General features: G+C 33.9%; 1 protein-coding gene across 1 annotated transcript; it reads right to left on the reverse strand.

Annotated features, from left to right (window-relative positions):
* Positions 1-1,628: 1,628 nt before the first annotated feature.
* On the reverse strand, positions 1,629-2,891 carry LOC114074911 (AT-rich interactive domain-containing protein 5-like). The gene is made up of 4 exons (XM_027913074.1): positions 2,823-2,891; positions 2,680-2,730; positions 2,032-2,124; positions 1,629-1,774 (listed from the first exon to the last, which is right to left on the reverse strand). The coding sequence occupies exons 1-4, from the start codon at positions 2,889-2,891 to the stop codon at positions 1,670-1,672; spliced, it is 318 nt and encodes a 105-aa protein (XP_027768875.1). The 3' UTR covers positions 1,629-1,669.
* Positions 2,892-16,986: the final 14,095 nt, after the last annotated feature.

Consider the following 16,986-nt stretch of genomic DNA (forward strand, 5'->3'; position numbering starts at 1 on the left):
TCAGCTATGAGAAATTAGTGTGTGGGGGGGGGGGGAGTATATCGTGTAATTATTTAGTGGCAGATTATATATCTTTAGTAGCATTTGATGTTAAATCTTAAAAAATCAAAATTATTGCATTGTGGAATGTAATAGAGTTTGTGTACACCATCTAGGAATCTTTGCATTTGTGAGTGCTTGTATGTCAAATATCTTGTTGAACCATTTTGGGAACTTTTTTTTTCTATATTTTTTGATGAGATTTTGTCCACGCAAGTTCATCCATTATAGATAATAGATTGACTTCCATACACATGAGCTTCTTTAGATATTTCACAAGTATGGAATTGAAGTTAAACATACAACAGAACCAGTACCAAAAGCAACAGTAACTTCATCATCATCAACAACAACTTTTTCTTAATAATTCTAGTCTAGTTGAATTGAATTTTGATATTTTATGACTAAATGTCATATTCTTAAAGTTCAACTCTAAAAAAAGTAAAATTTACATCATCAGAAGAAATATTTTACTGTGTTTACTACAGAGAGAGATAGAGAAATACTATTCAGAATTCTGTGATATGTTGAAGCAAGTTGCGTCACATTTCTAACTCTGTACATGTATAATTTGAAGAAGTTAATTTTTGCAAAATGTTTTGTAGCTTGATGGATATATTTTCACACTTTACCTGTACATACAAGTCGATCTCCTTTCTAAGCCTGTTTAGTATCTCGGATTGAGTTAGATCAACAAGTTAAGTGATCACACTTCAGTGGGGTGACCTCAATTGTAGAAAGTAATAAATACACTATCGTAGAAGGACAGTACACGAAAATCCCACATTCAGATAGAGTCAGATAGGCTATCCTACAAAGTGTATCTTGTCCTTACTAGTTCTTTTCTTTCTTTTTTTGTTTGCCACCCAGCGCTGCCATTTGAGCTCTGACTAAATTCGAATGGTGTAACTATAGGCCCCCTATTTTGGGGTTACGCTCCCAACAAGACTTTCTCTAAAGTAGCTTTTGTTTTTCTTTCCTATTCATTTTAAACATTATATTCCATATTTATAGAACCAAAATTTTATCCTGACGACTCCAAAAAGTAACACTATTCCCTAAAATTTTTCTTTTCCTGCTACAAAAAAAGAAAGAGTAGGCTAGGGTTGATTAAGAAAGAAAAAAGATTTTGAGGGCGGATGGGGAGATGGGATGGGAGTTGAGACACCCAGACAAATCGCACAATCAAACCTCATGCAAGGAGCTTATAAGGAGAAAAACTCCATGCTAGCTACTTAGCGATGCTATACAAGTTCTAAACAATGAAGATGGTGTTACTGATAGTTTGATAAATATCTTGAGCACTCAAAATGGTCTTTCTGAAAGAGTACTTCAAGAAAGTATGTGTCTTCCAATAATTTAGAGATTATAATAGAATTATCAAATGCTAAAAAGAGAGATATATTTCAGTATCAAAACAACATACTACTGCAAGCTATGTTCATCACATATCCATCGGTCTTTGGAAAGCAATCTATGTTTATATAGGGGCGGCTGTAGCCGAAATACCTCCTTTGCTATCTGGTCCATTCAAAGTTTTTGACTCACAATATCATCAATAACAACTAAACAACTATGTTGCCAAGCATTCACAATGTCGGGCAACTACCAATACTCCTGCTATGTTAACTCAGAGATTTTGCTGCACAAAGGGCACATGAACATGAAGACATCCATGAAGGGTGAGATCAGCGTGCGTCTGAAGTTGGTCAATTCTAGCAGGTAAGGTGACCACCTGAAAGAAAAATTATGTTACCCAACATACAAATGGAGAACCTTCTGATAGTCGTTCACTTCTTAAAGGGTTGTGATCAACAAATAGAAACATAACAATGATATAGCTTTCAGATCCCTTGAAGGAATATCAAGTTTTCTGCATGACAGTTTCTCTTTGCTAGAGAAAATTACTTGTCCAAAAAATATGCAAGTAAGGCAAATATTGAATTACTCTATCAAAGTCAAAATCAATAAAATAAATAGCAAGGTGTTTACCTTCTTGAAGGAAGTAACACCCCAAAAATTGTCAAGTTGGTTTGGCTTTCCGGTACTGATCAGACGACCAGCTGGATCAGATTGAAACCGTACCTACGTTTACCAAAATATAAGGGCATTAGAGATTTGAGTTGGTGTAAAAAAACGAAAACAAATTGAATGCACTTGATGGAAACAAAAGGCAAAAGAAACACAGTTGAAACAATTATTCATCTTATATCTTGTGGTCTGATGATGCTAGATCATTACATTTTCATAAACATGTTACAGTAAAACTGAAATGACTCACTAAAATAGTAAAATACAAGTTTGTAAAAGCTAGCAGATTTTTAAAGTCGCCAACAGGAGTTACAATAGTGAAAACATAAAAAATAAAATATAAACATAAGATTTTGAGATGCATATCTTTTTATAAAGGTTGCATAAAAAAATAAAATATTAACACCATCTATTAGAAGGTTGTTCTTTCCTGTTAATGAGATGAAGCTAAAAAAGACAACTTAACTTTAACTCAGATACCAATTGCAAAAATGAGAAACTCAATCATTCCAAGCAATAATATAGACACATCAACAAGTCATGAGAGTACACACAAGACAAAAAATTGAACACAGTTCATGGAACCAAGTAGCACGATTGGTATTATACCTCATCTAGTGAAAGCCCAGGAACCAGTGCATAGACCTCAAAGGAATCATTCTGTTTGCATAAAATCATTACAAATGACATGAGAGAAATAGAAATTCATAATCTAGAGGTTCTTAATTCTTTTACTTCTAATAGGAACTTACTGTTGCACGAACATTGATTTTCACCCAATCAGCGGGGGGTCCAACATCATCAACTTGGACATCCAACATGGAAGATGGAAATCAATTTATCTTTACATCAGAAACGGAAGAACAAAAAACAGAGAGAGATACAGAGAGAAATACTATTGAAATTCCTAGTACTCTTTTTCTTTTGGGTAGTAAGAATTGTCGTTGTACAAGATATCCATTCAAATTTCTAACAATAGTAAGCTTTTGTAGTTTCTATCTTGTAGTAAGCCTATTCACGATGAAGTTGGTCTTGAGAAGAATAATAATCCTACAGAGATCAAAAGATAGAGAATGCACGTGAGCGATATCCTCAGCCCGACTGTTCGTAATCCCAATGATTGTCGAACTTCATTTTTAGGATGTTGATTTTCATTGGTTGTCGCATGCAACCCAAGAGAATAGATACACAACTTGCTCGAATAAAATAAACTTTAAGTGACATTGTATACAAAAGTTGATAACCTACACGATAATTTATCTACATTACCCACAAGGGTGACCGAGTTAATTGAGCAGGGGATCTCCCAAATGGGGGTCTTAGGTTTGAAACTCTCTGCATACTTTCTCGGTTGAGCTCGTCATGGGGCTTGCTAGTGCGGTTTAAATCTTATGAGTGGTTTGCTAGCTATTACACTGGAGAGAGGTTTACCCCATCCCTTTGCAACATCTAGAATCCAATATTATAAAGTTTTTAGTTTCTCTAGCACTAAAACTTCTCTGCATTTTCTATTAACATGTAGGTTTAACAAGACTAACAAACTACCAGAGAGCATCAGAGCTAATGTAAACATACTAATATGAGTAAAACATAATCCTAACTAATTAGTATAGCCTTCCGTTGTACCCAATGAGGAGTTGAAATTGAATGCCATTCAAATACCAATCCGACAGGCGACGAAAGAATTTATGATAAAAATAACAAATGCGATTTCAAATGACGGAGTGCAGAATATAAGAAGTACCACTAGCATTTGCAATGATACGTTGTAGATTTTATCAAAATAACTTAGATTGACTCTACAGATAAAAACATTAGAAGAAAGGATCAAGATAAAATACTACTTAAACGATACTTTTGTGTGATTTTCAGTAGTTCGAGATTCTTTTTGGCATATGTACACGAGAACACAAGTGATGGATTTCCTACTATTTAGGATCCCTAATTTTTACTAACGCAACCTTAGCTTGCCTACCGTCGGCAGCTGGCACTATGGCCACTGCCAACAGTTGTTGGACATCAATCCCTAGTGGTAAATTCCCACCAATTCCGTTGAAAGCATCTTATCTGAAGTTGCTAAATTCTGAAGTTCTCATAGAGTCAAAGCCTATACCTATTAAAAACACATCATACATTGACGGTAATCCAATAGATTTATGGGAAGAAGAAGAAGTGAATAATATGATTGTACAAGAGGACTTAGAGATGGCTATCATCGGCAAATTCTCTAATGGATGGCCTGAAATGGAGGAAATCCGTCAAATTATTCCCCTTGAATGTGAAATAAAGGCAGACTGGAAGATTGTTGTTTTACGGGATAGGCACGTTTTGATTCGACTCACAACTTTTGAAGATTATGTCCAAGTAATGCAAAACCTCCATATTTTATTTGAGCAAAGGAAGGTTTTTATTAAATGAGACCCCTCGAGTGGGAACCATGGTTCAATCCAGAGGCAAAAAAACCACGACTTGAGCTTGGATATCGTTTCTTGTTTTATCACAAAACTTTTTTGTCAAGGAATCTCTATTTACATGGCATAAGTAGTGGGGAGACCTTTACATGTAGACATGACTACTAAGAACAAGTCTAGGCCTAGTTGGTACAAAGTGAAGCTAGAAGTTGATCTTTTGAGGGATTTCCCTAAAAGAATCAACGTTGGAATAAAAAAAAAGGCTAATTAAGGGGAAATCATATCAAGGTGGTTAAATATTATGTATGATTATATGCCTAAGTATTGCATAAATTACAACTTATCAGGAGATAAGGAATCAGAATATTATATTCTACATCCTGAACTGTGAATGGAGGAGGAAAAAGTATCAGAAGAACTGCGGGGCGAAACTAGAACTCTCACAGTGGTAGTGAGATCGTTGGCCCAACCAAACAAGACCAGGAATAGCTAATAATTTGTGAAGGAAAGAAGGCACAAGCAAAAGGTGTATTTAATGGAAAAACAACTTCCTAAGGAACAACAACAATAAAATATGGACTGCAACAAAAAATGTGAGAGTTTTCACTCCTAACAAAGGGAAAAGAACTCAAAAATCTTTGTCCTAAGATGAAATCGAGGACCTACGACTTTCTAATACCTTCGCAGAGTTGGAAAATCATGAAGAAGAGATGGAAGATAAGGGCAAAAATACTAATCATTGGTGTAAAGAGTGGATAGAGTCATCTTTTGGAAATACCAAAGTTATTGATTCCAGTCAACAAAGGAAAGAACACAAATGTGAGAACAAAATGATAGTCAACCAGGAGGTGGTGAACAAGGGTAAAGCACAAGAAGTTGTAGAATCATCCGGATAAGAGAACAAATAATAAAGAAAATCCTAGAGTAGAGGAAGAGACGAATGATTATTCTAAGGGCAAGACAATGGAAATGGGCACAACAGTATGGGGCAAAAATTAATTAAAACAAAGATATGAACTTCAAATCCTATTCCAATATTCAGTAATGAGGCCAGCAGTCCAACCGATAAAGGAAATACTATCGGCAATGACGAGATGAACACTCCAATTAAAATTTTTAAATTTAGTGAAAGGGATAATGATGTGTCGCCCATTAACAACCATAAGTGCAGTGATGGAAAATTAAATTCTCATCAAAATAATGATGATTTTAACATTACAAGATTGCACAAGGCTGTAATTAATGAGCTACTGAACAAAGAGAATATAGTTGAAGTTGGTATAGTAGAAGTAAGTAATATTGTTGATGTACATGTGACACCTCAACTCAAAATAGACTCTAACAAGTTTGAAAGACACCAGAAGCATGAGAAGAGTGGGGATGAATTCAATGACCAACAACATTAATGAGATAGCAAAGGCTGCCAATATGTCTCCAAGGCAAACCGAGTCAATAAGAGGCAGTAGCACTAAGCAGAAAGGTGTCAAAGGTAATAAGGAGGATCCTACCATCAGACCTTTATCTCAGAGGCTTGCCGCGTCTAAAAAATTCAATAAGTACTCCAATTAATAAAATAATTTTATGGAATATTATATAAGTCAATACTCAAAGAATATTCGAGATATTGACTTATCTAAATCGAACGAATTAGTATTGGATTATTGGTTTGATGGAACCTTTTCAAGATTCATTACATATTGATCATATCGTATTATATTAAAAGTGGGAAGGTTCAAAATACAAAGTTGAATTATCATTTTATCACTACAATAAACCAAAATAATAAAAAAATAAAATAATATAATCATTTTAAATGAACATAAAAAAAGTAACTTATAACCGTCATTCCTTTTATTCCCATTCAATTCTCTTCCAGTTGTTAGTCAAATTTTTTATTAAGTTATTATCAGTTTCACCAGCTGACGTACGTGACCATCATACTTCCCTCCAATAATTACATGGATTCTCTTAATGTCCTGTCATATTCTAATATGACCCCTCAACATCTTCCTTAACTATATATGTAATTCATTAATCTGCATAATACATAACAGGGATAAAGTTCAAGCAGTTGGGTAATGTCTATTTGTTCAAATTTCTTTTAATGTGGACAATAATTATTTTCATATTTTTTTGCATGTATATAGTACTTAGTTAATATTTTAGATTATTGTCTTTTCCTATTAGGGTATTTCTAATATTTCATTTTTTTAATAGGGAAAGCATGACAAAAAGATATATTATTAGAATAACAATATTTAATATATGTAGATTGTGACAAAGGATTATTGGAGTTGATACTTCAACTATATTGTCAGATGTTAATATCTTTTTTTTAAAAGCAAATTCACCACTAGACAGTGTCTAGCGCTCTTTTATTAAGCATAAAAAATATCAATAGGGACAAATACACGCAAAGGGACTAGGATTTACCTAACTTATCCTAATGAAGTACCTCACTTCTGATACCTAACAAGCATGAAGAATGTAAAAGCTAGACAGAACTAAGTATTTTTTTTTCATCACAAAATTTGTAATATAGTTCATGATAATATTACAAATAAGGATACTTAAATAAGGAGCAAACCATCTACATGGGGGAGCTTTTATGGGTGACAAATATTGTAAAAAGCTACATCCGGTAGCAGCTCAATGTAGAGGAGTCTCAAGTATATGGAAGAAATTAGTTATTGTGAGGAGATGCTAGTTTTTGGTATCACAATTGGACCATGTACCATGTTTAAGACCACAAATTTTGGTACATTTGACATAACTTTAATTTAGAACTACAAGATTAAAAAGTCTTCTTTCTTTTCTTAAACTCCGTTCCAAGCCGAACTAGGTCATTCTTTTTGAAACGGAGGGAGTATTATTAGAATAACAATATCTACAAAGGATTGTTGGAGTTGATACTTCCTCTATATTGTCATATGTTAATATCTCTTTTTTTAAATCAAATTCACCACTAGGAAGTATCTTGCACTCTTTCATTAGACATAAAAAAAATATCAACAGCGACAAGTACAAGCAAGGGGACTACGATTTACCTCACTTATACTAATTAAGTACCTCACTTCTCCTACCTAATAAGAATGGATAAAATAAGAGCTAGAGTGAATTATGTGTTTCTGATCATCACAGAGTTTGTAATGCACTCCATGATGACATTAAAAATGAGAATACTTAAATAAGGAGCAAACCATGTCCATGGGGGGCCTTTATGGTTAACAAATATTGTAAAAGCTACATGCGGTAGTAGCTTAATGTTGAGGAGCGTCAAGTATATGGAAGAAATTATTTATTGTATGGGAGCTCACAGATCATCACATTCTTCTAGAGGCAAGAGAGGATGAAATTCAAGTAGAGAATTTTACAAATGCACACGGATGGGATGAATAGAAGCTGGGAGAACATCTTCCTGAAGAATATGTTCTGTTTGTTATGACAAATATTCCCACACCACGAAAGCAAACAAATGGGCTAGATAAGTCATTTTGGATGCATTAAACAAAGATCAAGAGGAAGATATTTTTAAAAATATGTGGAGTAAAAAGCTTCCATCTAAACAATCTTTTTTCTTATGGAGAATGTGGAAGTTCAGGGTTCCTGTTTATGAAGTGGTGCAAAGCATGGGGATTAATATTGCATCAAGATATTTGTGTTGCACACATCCTAAATTTGAGACGATGTCCCACCTTTTTCTAACCTCCGATATAGCTGCAAAGTTGGGGAGAATGTTCGCTAATGTTGTAGGTATTCACATTGAAGGATTGCAGTTATCACAAGTGGTGAGTAAATAGTTGACAAGTGATTGTTGTCCAATTCTAAAGCAACTTATGATAGCTGTACCAACTGTCATCATATGGAACCTATGGAAGAGGAGAAATAAGGTCAAACATGGAAGCCATCATTCTACGGCAACTTGGTTTTCAAGCTCAATTTTGATTTGTCGATTCTGGGGAGATGTGTCTATCCTAAGCTACAAGATTTACCAGCATGCTGGCCTAATATGGTCTCATATTTGGAGAAGTTTAAGACAAAACTATATTTTCTACACCAGCATCTTGGAAACCAATTGAAGGAATTCTTAAATGTAATAATGATTGTGCATCTAGAGGTAATCCAAAAAGAGTTACTTATAGTTTTTGCATTAGAAACTCTACTCGCGATCTAATCTATACACAAGGGGAAGAGATACAAGAGGGGACTAACCTAGCAGCAGAAGCAAAAGCAATTAGAGAGGCTTTGGTACATTGTGTTACAAAAGGGATTAGGCAAGTGTGTCTAGAAACAAACTCACAAGTGCTAATCAAATTTCTCACAAGGGTATGGAATGTGCCATAGAATTTAGCGCTGATAATTGAATACATATGGAGATTTTCTCAAGATTGTAATGTTCGGATTCAACATTTTTACAGAGAAGGTAATACTTTGGCTGATTATTAGCTAATTTGGCGGTAGACTTGTTTATAATTCTTCTATAGAATTACCAAGACAGGCTAAGAAAATCGTAAACCTAGAAAAGCAACAATTTCCTACGTTAAGAATCAAAACAAAGAAAATAGATCAAGAAAGGGATGGGGACAAGAAAATACATTGACATTAATCACATGAGAACTACCAGAATTTTCAGCAACACACAAAACATCTAGAATAGTACAATCCAAGATACTCAAATGAGCCGCAAGTGTTGATTTTCAAAGAAGTTGATCTCAATTTACAATTTCATCAACAAATATTATAGAACTTTACAGATCTAGGGTCAGAGATTTACAAAGAAGTAAAGAAATACAATTTTTATTAATACAAGAAGAGATGAGAAAAAGTCAATTTAGAACTTACAAAGGAAGGTTCTGCAGCAAGACGTTACGGAAAAAATTTCTTGAATGGTTGAGCTCAGGAAAACAATCGCGCAAACCTTTGCACTTCAAGGAAGACAGAAAGTTAGAGGAAGGAGATACGAAGAGAAAACAAGGTCTGGAGGGAATAAATCTCACCATTTGTTCGGTATGGTCTCAGATTTTGATGGAGACTTCCCAAATTTGCACCAAAGAGGTTGTTTGGAGATTTCAAGTAGACTTGCCCTTTTCAATTCCTATAATATATTTTTTTTGTGCTGGCCACTTTGGGCCAGTAAATAAAGTCATGGATTTCTATTTAGTCCGTGGTGCTTAAGAGAACCTGAATACAACAAGAAGTTCTGCTGCGGTCACTATTCCTATTTGATAGAGTACAAGTTAGAGAAAAAACTAATGATCTCAGATGATGATCCTGATATAGTTACAATGTTAACTAACAGCCACTACAATCCAAATGTTTGGAGAGTTCCAGATAACTTCATATTGGGAAATGGTGAGGAGAAAACAACTCAATGATAGAGATACATGAATAAGTCAAGTTGGCAAAGAAATGACGAACAATCTTACCACTAGTTTTTAGTCTCTCCGCGTACAGAGAAATAGACAAGATCAAACTTAAAAAATCAATTCCCAATGACCTCTGCAAGGATTCATCAGCAGACCTTTACAACCTCACCATAACAATGAAGGTATTGCTCCTGTCATCCTAGCCTACAACAAGCAACGGAAATTATTACTGCCCTACCTGATGCAGAATTTAGTAACCACTTCCCTACGAAATTTCTTTAAATAGTTAATATTTGTGTATATATACATTTACTTCAAGACTACATAAGTTTATTCGACAATTAGATGAAGTAAAAACCAACTTCATGACCTAATTCTTTTCCTAGTTGCCCTTGTCCCAAAGTAAGGGCATGCTGATTTCCGTCGAAGTCAACTAAAGAAGGATCTCCATGATCAACTTTGAGGACTTGATAAAAGTCAAATTCGTGGATGATTCAACTACTTAGAGTAATAGGATTCTCCATTTATCAATTAAAAGGAGTACAACATACTGTAGATGTGTAGACACTTAACATAACAACAATGTAAACAAAGTGTTACCTCATTGTAAACACCCAAAGAACCAATAGGAGAAGCAGTAGGAAGTTGAAGCTCTCCATTTTGTGTCATATGCCTTTCGTATTGGAGAAGTTACTAACATACAGTGAAATCATGAGACAATAGAATGTGCATAACCAAAAAGTAAGAGACAAAAAACTTTTTAGAAAAAATTCTATTCAAAATCACCATATAAGCATTGATGCATGGAGATGAAGTTCTTTATTCAAGTGACTTATAGGCCTCAAAAGAGTGCATGTTCGTAAAAGGCTATTAAGTACATACTTCACAAAGCACCCACAACTTTTTTGATAAGGTTAAATAATTTGTTAATGAGTGAGGAAAATTCCGTATACAAGCCGTATACAAATCAATTTCCCTTCAAACACTCTCCCCCTCACCTTACGTATAGCCCACATGAGAGATAACATCGCAAACCACCTACTCATAAACAAGGCGACATAATTTAGAACTCAGAAACTCACCTTATACCAAATATTAGCATCATGGTGGACAGTAGTCAAAATATGCTAATAACTATCAAGGAAGAAAACTTCAGGTTATATACTTCTCATAGAAGCTTAAAAATGTCCAGGAAATAGTGATGCAAGTCCAGAGAAATAGGATTACCAGAGCCCAAAAAGGGCATTTAGAGAAAGTCGTATTAAAGTGGATAGAAGGCATTCATATTGATATAAATATTCAGTTAATTATCATTCCAGTAAAGTCTTATTATTTAGTTGATTATCATTCCAGTAAATTATTATCTTATTTGAGCATCAAAAGATATCTTTCTGTCAGAAAATTAAGATTTGTCTAGAAACTCCAAGCATGGGAGATACTTTGTAGTAGATATGTTAGTCTTGATTTAAAATGGTTAGTGAGCCACATAAGTACATAGTTTTGTGTGATATATTTCTTATTATGTGGTTGTCATTCTCAAACTTTATCTATTAATACACCATATGTAATGAACTCAAGAAAACTTAAGCCTTCTTCTTCACTTTCAGATTTCTTGTAGCAATTTACGCCAGCGATTTTCTACTTTTACACCTTCTAGACTAGAAGTTATTCCTTTTATTGTAAAACTTGCACATTATAGACCTATTCTATATTCTAACATACTCATCTAATTGGAAACATCAGACATCGACACTCATTTCACATTGAGCAAATCTAGCATAACGAAGCATCCCGTCAATATCTGATAAAGTCTAGACTCCCTATTTTGGAAATATTTGTAAATATTTTAGGCTTCAAGTCCCTGCATGCTTAACTCCAGAACCAATTTCCACCAGTCACATACGTGTATACGATCCCTCATCCTCTATATTTTACCCAGACCTTATAAAAAGAAAGATGCAACATTCCTTGGATGTGTTGTTGTTTGTAGTTAATAAGGTGTATGTTTCTTATCACTTATAGCCTAAGTTGCTCAGACTCGGTGAGGGTGTACGATACGGGTGCGGATCTAGATGTTGGATCCTTCATGATAAGATTCAGGGATATGGATCCATGTAAGGATACGGGTGCGGGGATTCACCTAAAAATAATTAAAAGTATCAATTTCACCTTTTTTTTTGTATTGATTACATACATTCATTAGAACTATCCACACTTACCCCATCTATTTTGGTCTAAACACCCATTATTAGTTGACCAAATTTAACACGGATCCCACACCTATGTCGTGTCGACATGGGTGTGGCACAAATAGTGAATAGTCCGAGCAACTTAGCCTGTAGCTTCGTGTTGAAACCGATGTTGTTATTCTTGCAAAAACAGTTCATGTTTTATTCGTATTTTCAATTTTAGTAGTTCTAATACTCTCTCCACTATAAAAAGAATGCCTCTTTTCAAATCTACCAACTTCAAATAAAAGTATGCCTCTTCCTTTTTTGGCAATTCTTTATCTCAACGTGTCACAAGTAGAGTCTGAGCAACTAAGTTGATAGCTTGATGTTGGAATCTATGTTGTTACTTTTTCAAAAGCACTTCATGTTTTCTTCATATTTTCAATTTTAGTAGTTTTGATACTCTATCTGCTATAAAAACAATGCCTCATTCCAAAGTTATCAAGTTCAAAGAGAAGAATTTCTCTTCCCCTTTTTTGGCAATTCTTAATTTAAACGTGTCACAACTCACATGAAATGTTCAAGATTAAGGATATTTTTTGTACATTCCACATATCTTTAGTTTATCTAAACTCAGATGTAAAATGAATTTTCAATCTAAAATTCTTATTTGAACTTTTTATTGTCATTCATCTATTTAAGTCATTACTAACTAAAAGCTTACTCAATCTCCACAATTTCTATTCATATGCTTTTATGAGTTCAAACAGGCATCTATGGTGAAATTGGTAGACACGCTACTCTTTGGAAGCAATGATAATGCATCTCGGCTCGAGTCCAAGAGGAAGCATACTATCTCTTCTAAAAAGGATAAATAGATAATTGAATTCTCAATTTCCATTTAAAATCACGTAATTAAGGGACTATTCTTTTTAAAGTCTTTTTTATGATATTTTCAACCTTGAGCATACATTGACTCACATTTTCTTTTCGATCAATTCAGTTGTAATTGTTAAAAAAATCCATATCGTGAGAGGAATGGGAGATTGGAGTCCTTGAATGAACTTGGACGAACCTCCCGTCATGAGCTAGTTTTGGAGGTTTAGGTAGATTTGGGTGTCATATATTTATATGGTATTAGAGTTAGACTCATCCCAGTTTGTTGTTCACCAATGTTGGGTCCCCATTTATAAAGGTTCATGCTCTCGTTGAGGTCTTGCATATGGGTGAATGTTAAGAAATCCCACATAGGAAGACAGATAAGAAATTCAACTCTTTATATGGAAATGAACAAACTAGAACTCATGAGATGGAATTGAATTTCATTTATGTGTCATATCTTTCAAGCAATTACCATTTATTGGATAATCTTTTTAGTCGATGAGTTCGATTCATCAGAAAAAAGGCAATAGTTGCTCTTTTCTATATAACAAGATTATGTTACTCATTTGATTTGTTCGGCACAATTTCTACTAAGTGATTTATATGAATCATTACCACCCCGAAGCATATAGATCCACCCGATCGATGAACACTCAAACCGAACTCGCCCATATGTATTTCAAAAAAATTGTTATAGTTAGGTAAAATAATTACACCAAGTGCTATTTTGAACCAAGGCTTCAAGATGTTAAAAAAAATTATTTTTTTTTTTAATGTTTACGTCAATTTCAAACCAAATAATAATTTGAAACAATGTGAGTAGTTACTAAGGTTGTATATAGTTCATGAACAATTATTCTTCTACCATCTTTTGATATAGTATTTTAGCAACCAAGGAGCTTATTCCTCTCACATGTACCAAAAATATATTGTAACATTTCACATCAAAAACAACCGAAATAAACTTCAAAATCATGGCACATCATCAGTTAAACAATGACAGACAGCATCTCCCTTACATAATATATATTGGGCAAGTTGATGTTTCACGAATGAAGGAGAAATATTCATATCAAGTTGCTAGGAAAACATAATAACATGTCCCAACTAAATGGTCACTAGGGGGGATTAGAGGAGTCTCCCACTTGCTTCCACAACCTTAATCAAGTTACCTACAGAGGTAAACTAGTGTAGTAGTACACCATCAAAGGTAGATGGGCATAATATAAAATTCATTTCTCAGACTCATAGCATATTGTATCATTAATCAATCTAATAACAAAATAAAATACACAACCGCAATTTGATTTTTTAAAATAATACTATAACTTAAAAATAAAATTCGAATACTTTCTCTAAAAATCGAGGTTCACACTGTGATATTTGGAAAGAGAAACATAGCCCTCAAGGAATGCTTTTCATACGTCTGTGTGAACAAGCACCAAAAAGCCTTTCACAATAATAACCACATAAAATCATGGTTAATCGGAATATAGTTCCTTGAGTTATTTCACTTGATTGTTGATCCGCTGCTTCTAATTAGCCGAGGACATTTTGGGGAAGTGAATAATATCCTATGAAGTACTTGATTCAATTTAAAAAGTAAAATACAATTGCATAATAAAAGGCTTACCGGATCACATCAACCTAATCTGATCACTGATCACCATAACCTAGCACGAAGATTATGACAAGATATAATTTGTACTAGGAATGAGATGGAAATAAAAAGGCTCAATGATAAAATTGTTATACACTTACTTTAGGCAATTAGGTTGTTAACCATAAAACCTAGGTGGTTTAAATTCCATGCCCTTATCCCGGTAAAACGTTCTTAGTTTTCCTATAAATGCCGCTTGATCCTCAGGTGACCCTTCATCATCCTCACCTAAAAAATGCAGAAGAATCCATAACTTTGATTGTCACTTTCGGAAACTCGTCCGACCTAGCAACACCAGCAGTGGTAATAGTTGTAGCATTTGTCTTCATTTGAGGGTCCTCTTATCTATCAACCATCATATTATTCCCATTTTTATTGACCTCATAGATAATTTTCTCACTCTGATAAACTTCATTCACTTCTCCTTCATCAATACTCTTCACTCACTTCTCCTTCGTTAATATTATGTACTTCATTATTAGTCAATGTCACATAACCAGTTACCATCTCATCTGTTCTAGAATTAATAGTAGGTGTTTTGTTCTCAAACACCACATTGTTCTGTGCCTTTGGCTTACTCTTAGCATTGATCTGGTCCGCTAACTCACTTCTAGCATTTTTCAAGTCCTCTCCCTTCGAATAACATTGATCATGTGTTTTGTCCTCAACATTGTTTTTGCCAATCTTAGCACTGCTTTCGTACTTGACCGATATCTCATTGGACAGAAGAACAACACTGGCATGAACATTCTTTTCCACATCAACCATCTCTACATCACTCTTATCCATTTGGACAACTAGTCACAAGAAACGTATCATATGTATCAAATTTCGGCATTCTAATGCTTATGTACTCAAGAAAAAGCAGCCTAAAGAAAACGAAAAGGAAGAAATAATTTCCAAAAAAATTGATATGCATCACTCATTCCACTAGTTATATGATCCTCTGCGAATTTCATACCTTTATTTTAAAATTATTTTCTTAACAAGAAAAGAAACATTATATATGATTCATTGTATAAGGTCATTTCAAAGGTTCTGAATATAATTGTCTTTGAGTTTTTGCGATTTAGAGTGCAAAAAGTACCCTTTTTTCAAATCCTTTCAATTTCATGGACAAACTCCCTTATATATAAACTTAATTAGCAGAAGCATGCATTCCTCCACACAGACAGTTACAAAATCCCTAACCCTAGTTTCATGAAACAGAGTACAGGATACCAAAACAAACAGAAAAAGATCTTGTTTTTCATCCCCCTATATTAACTCTAAAAAAATGAAAAAAAAAATTTCCTCCCTCCAATCAACTCACACAAAAAAAACATCAAAACTTCATCCACAAATCAAATGTGCTTAGTTTTTTTCTATTTTTCAAAAAAAGAGCAATGTTCAACAAATAAACAAGTAATGATGGGGGATAAAAAAACTTACAGCGATCTATCCAATTTAGATATGCAATCGAGATCGGAGGTTTAAGAAACAAAGTAGATTAACAAAGAAGCAAACTATCGTGACCTTAACCCTCAAAAGGCGGCCTTTGCTTCTACATATATTTTAGGCACAAAATAAATGAAGAGTGTGAGTAGGATATGAGTTAGTTCTTTTGTATTTATGTGAGTCTTTTTGAGAAAATAACTAAAATGGTACTTCATTTACTCGTAATATTTATTTTTGTCTTTTTATTATATTTTGGAATGATGTCAATTACATATGATAAACTAGGAAAATTTCCCGCCCTAGTGCGAGAATTTAAAATTAGAGATGTCACGACCCAAGCCGTTGCGATTGGCTCCACACTATTCCTGCGGTGGGAGAACCCTTACTACAACCCAACTAATCAACATAACAAAAAACTAGGTATTTAAAGATACAAAAGTAGTTTGAAATAACTAAATTGTTTATTGAGGAACTAATAAAATGAACTAACAAGAATGCCGAAATATAACCCCTACAACATGAAGGTCATTGTACAAAAACTCTACTAACAAAAGTCTAAGAACAAGGGGTAGATCCCCAAAACTAAACAACACCATAACAAAGATTCTCATTCCGAAAAAAGTGGACTAAAACAATACATAACTCAAGGTAACAAGGAAGAATTACTTCACCATTGAATTTGAAATCGTCACTGATCTACTAAATGATGTTTCCAAATAGCTTCTAGAAGATTCCCTATACTGAACAAAAATATGAGCAAGTGCAGTATTAGTATACAACCACGATAGGATCACTCAGCTATCCTAATAAGTGAAACACATGTCAGTAACCACAACATTATAAAACATGCATATACAAAACATATATAATATCATCATCATTCACATCAACAAACAATTTAACAATTCTAAACAATATACAATTAAATCATTTTAGAGAAACAACTAGCCTTTCTATAATAATCATCATTAGATATGTATGTAATCGTC

Source organism: Solanum pennellii, chromosome 1 (assembly GCF_001406875.1).
Source record: "Solanum pennellii chromosome 1, SPENNV200".
In the NCBI taxonomy this organism is placed as follows: Eukaryota; Viridiplantae; Streptophyta; class Magnoliopsida; order Solanales; family Solanaceae; genus Solanum; species Solanum pennellii.

Bases quoted from the DNA above. Each gene is read 5' to 3' on its own strand.
- LOC114074911 (XM_027913074.1), bottom strand. From the start codon at position 2,891: ATGTTGGATGTCCAAGTTGATGATGTTGGACCCCCCGCTGATTGGGTG. The intron at 2,731-2,822 runs GTAAGTTCCTAT...TTATGCAAACAG, and splicing joins AAATCAATGTTCGTGCAACA to AATGATTCCTTTGAGGTCTA. The intron at 1,775-2,031 runs GTAAACACCTTG...TTTTTCTTTCAG, and splicing joins GTGTTACTTCCTTCAAGAAG to GTGGTCACCTTACCTGCTAG.